Raw genomic sequence first — 8,617 nt, 5'->3', positions numbered from 1 at the left:
TTCTCTCATCTGCTCAGTTTCTCTCTGTCTCTCCCCTTTCTGTCTCTCGCTCTTTCTCCTGTCTTTCTCCCTTCTTTTCTCTATCTCTCCTTGCCTTCCTCTCTCTCTCCTGTCCTGTCCTCTCTCTCTTTACCGTCCGTCCCCACACTCTGCTTCTCCATGTGTCTCTCCTCCGATGACGATGGGCCCAGACTTGCCTCTGGACGGATGTGTCACCGTGGCGAGGACACGGCCGACCCTAATGTGGGAAATGTCAAATCCGGGAAAAATTAAAATGGCACAACTTAGCCTCCACCCCGTCGCCTTAACGATTTTACTCCACGACAACCGTGAGCGAGAGGAGTTTGTGAAGGTTCACAGGGAAAGAGATTGTCCGCCCCGACATTTTCGAGCATCACCACAAATTTCATCAGCGATGCGAAGGCCAGGGCGAATTGAAGTAGCACGGCAGCAGTTGACATTTGTATTCATAATTAAAGAGAGTGAATCAGAAGGGGGTGGGGCCTCTGCCAGCGTTCCCCCTGCATGTCTCAGTGTAATAATTATGAACCGAATTCCCTTTCCAACCATATCTTTGAAAAAGAGCAATAAAGGTAGGCCAATGTTTGAAATGAGAAGAATACATATTTTTGACAAATCAAAGGGGCGCTTGGTTGTAGAAAATTTGACTATAATTGTGATATCAATATCATCCGTAATTGCTTAAGAGACCTAGGTTCACACAAAAGATCTATCAACGTATGATTTTGCTCCCATAACAATACATGTTAACACTCATTAAAATGAATAGTGCCAAGCAAATTATTATTATTATGGTCAGTTATTTAATCTTTTTTTTTTCTTTACATATCTATGTTATTCGCCAAAAGGGGCAATCTCCTATTTTCCTGCCATTCTTTTGCTTAGCCATTTTTATTTATATTCTTATATTTAGTCGGCCCATTGTGTCAGACCATCTATCCTTCCAAAGCTTCCTTATACACCCTGTTCAACTGCCGCCTGCACGGATGACCTAATTTCTCCAAGGGGGATGAATAAAGTCCAGTCTAATCTAATCTAACGTTATCTAATCTAATCTACCCCACGAGCAGGCAGAGGTAGCAGCGAACAGCCAATGACAGTCGCTCTGGATGTCCCCCCGACGTAGACCGAGACCAAGACGAGCAGTGTGTTAGCATGTCAGTGGTAGCATCAGTGCTAGCCGCCGGAGAGACTTCCATTACACAGAGCGCACTGAGTGGTACTCTGAGCCCCCTCTGCCGTCGCCTACGCCGAGGCTACGCGCGGCGGCGGAAGGGTTGTTGAGAGACGGGAGGTTTGGCCCCGTCGCCATGCCCACAGGACCGCCTGTGGGAGGCAGGCGGTTGGCGGGGGAGTCAGGGGGGAGTGAAGGGTAGGCATCTGTGGTCCTGAACATGACGGTCCACAAATGGGACCTGACAGTTGATTCTGCACCGAGCAAACCAGAGGAGGTCCCTGGGCCCTGGCTAATACACAGCCACCAACACACATGCGTACACAACACTGACCCAGCCTAAACACACACACACACACACACACACACACACACACACACACACACACACACACACACAACCCCTCCTCCACCCTCACTAACCAGCGTCCATAGTCCTATAGACTCATGACATACACGCACTCAACACATTTGTAGACACACACTTAGAGAGAGCGCGAGAGAGAGAGGAAGCGCACGCGCGAGAGAGAGAGCGCACGCGAGAGAGAGAGAGCGCACGCGCGAGAGAGAGATAGAGAGCGAGAGACGGCGAGAGAGAACGAGAGAGAGAGAGAGAGAGAAATATGTCAGGAGGGAGTAGGGCAATCAAGGACAGGAGGAGATGGAGAGAGAGATAAAGAGTGCTGGAGAACAGCCTCTTAAAGACAGGACAGGAGGAAGAGGAAATGGGAGTCCCAAGAGGAGCGTATTCACTGGGGTCAGGAGAGAGAGAAAGAGAGAAAGACGGGCCACACGACAATGATGACAATGATAATTAGGCAAGACAGCTGCTTCAGAAAGTAGAAAACATGGCACATAGGAGAAAGGAGAGGGAGAACGAAAGAGGGAGGGAGGGAGGGAGGGAGTGAACGAGAACGAGTATGCAGAGGGAGGCAGACACGTAGAGGTACAACAGTAAAGAGAGGGAGAGAGGCAGGAAGCTGGAGGTGGAGGTTGAGCGAGTTAGAAGAGGAGGGGCGGGACTTGTGCCATCCCAGCCAATCCCTGGCTGGCTTGGCTCCCAGCAGGGGAATCTTACCCTGGCAACACAATACAGCGACCAGCGCACTCATAAGACTGCCATGCCTGTGTGTGTGTGTGTGTGTGTGTGTGTGTGTGTGTGTGTGTGTGTGTGTGTGTGTGTGTGTGTGTGTGTGTGTGTGTGCGTGTGCGTGTGTGTGTCGAATGGGTGTACAGGTGAACAGACGGTGCTGACTGAGAGACAAGCTGATCAAACTGACAGACCCACAATGTTTGTGTGTGTGTGTGTGTGTGTGTGTGTGTGTGTGTGTGTGTGTGTGTGTGTGTGTGTGTGTGTGTGTGTGTGTGTGTGTGTGAGTGAGTGTGTGTGTGTGTGTGTGTGTGTGTGTGTGTGTGTGTGTGTGTGTGTGTGTACGCATGTGTTTTGCATGCCCACTAAGCATGTGTCTGTGTAAGAAGTCTTTACACGTATTTAAAAATAGTAATTTGCTACAGTATGAGGGTCTTTGTGTGTGTGTTCATGCTGCGCTTGTACTTCTCTTGTGCTTGGTCACACAGTACATGCCTCCACCACCAAAACACTTCTCTTTCACATGCTCACTCTGCCCTCGCTCTGACGGCTTTGTGGCTATCCAGGTCAAAAAGACACACACACAGACATACGGAGCGAGTGTGGATCAACATCACTCACACACACACACGCGCACACACACGAACACACACACACACACACACACACACAGGGGCCTTTCCTGAACTGTACATGACACGCATTATGGCGGCTGATTACCCCAGCGTAACTGTGCATTCGGTTAAAACGAAGCCACAGATCACCTCACTGAATCACTTAGCCGCGCTCCGGCGGCTCCGACGGCTCTCCGTCCCCACGTTGTGTACAAATCGCTTTAATAACCCGCCCCTCGGTGGGGTAGGCCAGGTGTTACTTAGACGACGACGCTGTTGAGTTTAAGCAAAGCTCCCCTGCCTGCCCAACCCCCCACCCTCCGCAGTAGCAGGGCGGCAGAAGCTCTGGAGGTGGAGCGGGGTGGCTGGTACCCTGATGGTTGCCAGTTCAACTGTGTCGAGGTGTCCCTGAGCCAGGCACCTAACCCTAACTGCTCACGACGAGTGATTGTGTGCTTGAATGGGTGAATGTTAGGCAATATTGTGAAGCGCTTTTGGTGGCCACTGATTATAAAGAAGCGCTATATAAATACAGCCCATTTTCCATTACTGTCCACTGCCGTTCATGGTTTCTGACCTAACTGATGGTAACTAGGAGAGTTGCGGTGGGGGCCGTGTCCTTGAGGGTGTGTAAGCGGGTTCGGGCTTGGCGAGACGGGTGGCGGTGGCGTGCCTCTGGCCACGCGTGGATCCGGGGACTGGAGGTCGATTGCGTGTAATTTGAGTCATCCTGAGCGAGACCGGTGAGCAGCGTGTGCCAAGCCAAGGTCGCTGAACACCTCCTTATGTTTTTAATCAGGTGTCTGTGTTGGGCTGTGGCCTCGTTGCTCGCACCTGGGGACAGGTGCACCGCGCCTGGCATGGTACGGGGAATACATAAACACAGGGCCCTCTGTGTGAAAGGTTCAATGTATGTATTCCTTAGTGTGCTTGGGCCCAATTGTTAATGTTTACAATTTGTTCCCCTCTCTCTTCTTCTATGGTATAGGTCCTAAAGACTTTTTTTATTTATTTTGAGAAACAGCATGGGTTCGTTTGTGTGTAGCGTGTCCAACCGTGTGTTTGTTGAGAGCACAAAAGGCTCTTTAGCTCAACTTTAAAGATCCATTTTGCTGGCAGGATCTCTCTGGTTGGCTGTGTGGTCAAGGGCCCACCAGGCAAAGCTACTTAACAGTAAATCTTGTTTGCCAGAATCCTCTCAAAATAAAAGCCTTTCTCCCTCTCTTCCCTCCCTTCTCCTGAAGCTTTTTCTCTTCACATCACTCTCCCTCCCTCCAACCATCTCTCTCTCTCTCTCTCTCTCTCTCTCTCTCTCTCTCTCTCTCTCTCTCTCTCTCTTACCCTCTCTCTCTCTCTCTCTCTCTCTCTCTCTCTCTCTCTCTCTCTCTCTCTCTCTCTCTCTCTCTCTCTCTCTCTCTCTCTCTCTCTCTCTCTCTCTCTCTCTCTGTCCTCTCTCTCCCTCCCCCCCTCTCTCTCCACACCGGTCTCGCCGTCAGTGCCAACTAGCGCAGAGACAACCTGACTGGTGTTAGCGGCGGTGCTAAAGCTGCCGCTCGGCTCCGCCTGCCCCCTCTGGCCCTTTTCGCTGCGTTCCACGGCTCCCCTCGGTGCGAAGCTTCACACCAATTACCCGCGCCGTTGATTAGCCAATGTATGGGGAGAGGTGTGATGCCGCACGCCCGCACGCCCGCACGCCACACCATCACAGAGGCTGGCTTTTTTTTTGGTTTTCTTCTCTTCTCCTTTTCTTTTCTTTTTCTACTGCGTCGGCGTCAACGCCTCAAAATAACACCAAGAGTTCCATCTGATAACGCATATTGGTAAACACAGGCGGCTCCCTCCCCCGGCCCCTTGCACCACCCTCCTCCACCCTGCTCCCCCAGCGCCCATTGGTTTATGCACGAAGATTTATGAGGGTGTAGATTTGCTTTTAAAGGTGCGTCACCATTTTATTATTTTTTTTGCAAGCGCCAACGGATACCATCCATAATTGCCACAGTGCGAACCCCGGTGTAATGGCTGGGGGGAATGGCTGCCGCGCAGCAGGCGATGCTAGGAAGACATTCATATCCAAGCCCTGATAACTCTTGATTGAACTATAATAAGTGGGATGATTGTTGAATGTCAAACCTGGAACTCGCACAGTTCACAACATGAAGTTGAACTGACCACCGAGAGCCGAAGCCGATGAGAAATACAATGTCTGGCTCTTTGTGGCAAGAATAAAAAGAAACTGTGCTGCAACGCTTTCACACAACGCGTGACACACTTTCACCTCCTCATTGGTGGTCGATTCTTGGGTCAAAGGGGTGTTTTCTCTAGCCTGGAGATAGTGACTGCACGGTGACGCTCATAACTCAGTGGGCTGTGGAAAGCAAGTCCATGGCAGTGTTACATGAGCGAGACAAAAGTGGTTATAGCGGTGTTATAACATAAAAATGTGAATAATAGTATTACGTTTGATAAGCACTTTTCTCAATACTTCTATTTAACATATCCATAGAATAAAATATCCATTGAAAGTCATGAATAATCTGTAATAGTTTACGGTAAGGGTGTATTCACATTAATTTACATTAGCTGTGCAAAGCATTATTATATTGCATTAGCATAGGGGTTACGGTTAGTGTTAGATATTGTTTATTAAAATACATTGTTTAATAAGGTAAGGTTTAGGGTTAACCCTAGAATTTAATAATGAATAAATGAATACCCTAGTTAGTTTAAATGTTTCAAATGATTACTAGACCGTTCAATTACCATTAAATGTTTGTTAATATCTAGAACGGCAATAACTAATGTTAATGAATGGTTAATGATTGCATCCCTAATGTAAAGGGTCACCTACACCTTTTAGGACAAATTCCTGACTGGGGGGTTGGACGAAACGGCTTTCACCGCAAATCATAGTTCCCTCAAAGACAAGGGTGTTAATGTGTCATATGTAAACATCCCTTCTCCTCCTCCTCCTCCTCCTCTTCCTCCTCCATTGAATCCTAACCCACTTCAGACGTTACGAAAGAAAGGCTTTAATGGCTGCAACAGCCCTGAGCCCGACGGCGACGACTCCATCGACCAAAGCCCGCTAACCGACGACAAGTATCGCAAGAACGAGGACCTGGACGTCCTCTTCAAACGCTACGGCGTGAGTACCTTCACACTTTTATTATCACTTAATCTAACCCGCCCTTTCTCCTCTCTCTCTCTCTCTCTCCCTCCTCCACCTCCTCCTCGTCCACCTCCTCTCCCTTTCTCCCTCATTCCTCTACCTGTCTCCCTGTTTGCTCTCTCTGCCTCCGCCTCCTCCTGCCCCATCCTCCTCTCCCTTGCTGTCTCTCCCTCCTCTCTTCCTCTTTTTCCTCTCCCTCTCCCTTTCTCACTTTCTCTCTCTCTGTCTCCTCCCCTTCCTCTCTTCTCCCTCCTCCCCCTGCCCCTCCTCTCTCCCCTGACCTCTGACCTGTGTCCTTCTCGTGGGGAACCCCAGGCTCTGAACAAGAAAGAGCACCGGGACTCAGAGAGCCCCGAACCCGAGGAGCCCTTCTCCCTCACCCCCCGCACTGAGGAGAAATACAAAAAAATTGACGAAGAGTTTGATAAAATGATGCAGAACTATAGGCTGTCAGTGAGTACTCCCCCCCCCCCCCTCCCTCGTCATTTGCAGACCTCCACCCAACCTACCCCGACCTCGCCCCCCACACCCCCCACTGTGTACTAGTACACTCCCCCCCCCCCGCTCTCTGCTCTGACAACCTGAGGACCTGCTGTCTACTCACAGATCGCCTGCCAATAAACAACAATGAATCGGCATCCCATCCCAATTCCACCTCAATCTCTGCCTCTGCTTCACTTCTCACCCGTTCTCACATCCTCCTCCCCCAATCACCATCACCACCACCACCATAATCATCACCACCATCATCACCATCACCACCCCTCACACCAGTCCTTCAATATGTTTCCTCTCTCTCACTCCTTCCCTCAGCACCACTGGTCTTTGTAACTGGGGCACGAGGAAAGACTGATGCAGGGCTGGTTTAGCTGGAGAGTAGATTAAAGTGCATTTTCCTCATGATGTTCTGTATATAACATACAGTGGGACACTATATAGTATATCTAAATAAAAGAGAATTTATTCCGATGCTAATGCTTTCTATGTTTCTAAGAAAATTAGAAGATGGATATGATGGCTATGGTCATGAGAAGTCCTTGATTCTAGCAACCACCCAGGCACAACATCAAATGAATGGGTCTTCAACCAATCAGGATTCTTCGCAAAATAATTTGAATTTCCTTTTACATTCGCTAAAATAAATCTGACAATTATTCACATCAGTTCTTATGCGACTTATGGTTGGCTTATGGTTAAAATTTGGTGAACCTATGCTCCTTTCATCAAAACATCCTCTGTGTTTGGGGAATTAAGTGAGCTTCATTTTTTAATCCAATTGTTAAATAGTATACTAAAGGCCAGTTTGCGGATAAGGAGATAAAAATAAGATTACTTGTAGCGCCAACTTCTATCGTGATAAATTGTCAATACATATAATAGTAGGTGATAATTATAGGTCGGTAGTTTTAGTTTTTAGTGTACCAATATGGATATAATAAGAGAAGTGTGTGAAATGTTACCAGGGTATTAAGTACCTCTGGCATGTCTACAACATGTACAAAGATCAATCATTACTATGACAAAGAACGCTGATGTGATTCATTAGACTGATTCATTCCAGAGCTAGATAAATAAACAGACCACAGTGAGGTTCAAACAAATGTTGCCTTTTCCCAAAACAGAGATTGCGTCGTACATCTCCAATCAGGACCATGGTTTTCAATTCTCTTATTGGTATGGGTAAAAAGTCCCAACAAACAATCGCGTTTAAGTACCTTTACACCCTATAGAAGACGGTGGCTATGGGTCGGTCTGGGAGCCCGGAGCGCCCGGGACCCGGTCGCTGACAGCGAGTGTGTTCTCAACACTATCCAGGCCCTGCCTCGTGCCTGGTCCCCTGCCAGGGCCCGCTACCTCTCGTCTCCTGTGCCAATTTCCCCGTGATTCATGTGTTTCCTCTGTGCTCAATAATGCCATTAATGTCACTTTAATGAGTCGGGCCCAATTTACAGCCTCATCTCGCTGACTCTCCCTGCTCCTCCGATAGGCTGCCGGAGGATACGGGACGCGGGGCTGTTTAGCTCCACACGGGCACGCCGTTCACGCTAATACACTGTTCATTACCGCCGTCACGTACGCAAGGGGAAAAATATGGGAGATGGACCACGTTTCATTGCACACAGCATTTCAGTTAAAGGTTGGAACAAAAATAAAATGGGAGCCCAGTGTAATGAGTGGAGGTGTGATCAATCCACAGCATCAAAGCAACCTTTGCAGGGAATGAAGAGGTGAGACTTGGTCCAATCAATTACGCAAATATTGCTCACCCTGCATTCAACCAGTGCCTTATCAGCTCCTCAGCTGTGTTTGCGCTGTCTGGGCTGAAATAGCACTTAAAAGCTTTTCTGACAAGAAGAGCCCCAATGCAGACTAGAATCCGGAGAAGGGCAGATCTCAGCGCCTGGCCAATCGGAAGTTAGCTTACTGGTTGGTTGCCAAAACTCCCCAGTCTTACCCCCCAGCTGCGTCAGTCAGCTAACCCGCTGGACTCCATGGTCAATTAGAAGTTAGTGTAATATTTCTAGCAGGCAATTGTTAGCCCATTCACC

At 48.7% G+C, this 8,617-nt stretch overlaps 1 protein-coding gene across 11 annotated transcripts in view; it reads left to right on the top strand.

Moving 5' to 3' along the window:
* mef2d (myocyte enhancer factor 2d) overlaps positions 1-8,617 on the top strand; it is a 72,189-nt gene that overhangs the window by 42,498 nt on the left and 21,074 nt on the right. For 5 of the 11 annotated variants that reach the window (XM_056601383.1, XM_056601385.1, XM_056601384.1 and 2 more), the window contains exons 4-5: positions 5,910-6,044; positions 6,384-6,521. In XM_056601383.1, coding sequence (XP_056457358.1) covers positions 5,910-6,044; positions 6,384-6,521 — 273 coding nt within the window. The remainder of the gene's footprint in view (positions 1-5,909; positions 6,045-6,383; positions 6,522-8,617) is intronic. The other 6 variants (XM_056601393.1, XM_056601389.1, XM_056601387.1 and 3 more) reach the window with 2 other exon arrangements.

The sequence above is a fragment of the Gadus chalcogrammus genome, chromosome 11, assembly GCF_026213295.1.
Source record: "Gadus chalcogrammus isolate NIFS_2021 chromosome 11, NIFS_Gcha_1.0, whole genome shotgun sequence".
NCBI lineage: Eukaryota > Metazoa > Chordata > Actinopteri > Gadiformes > Gadidae > Gadus > Gadus chalcogrammus.
This window is presented reverse-complemented; position numbering and strand designations above follow the sequence as displayed.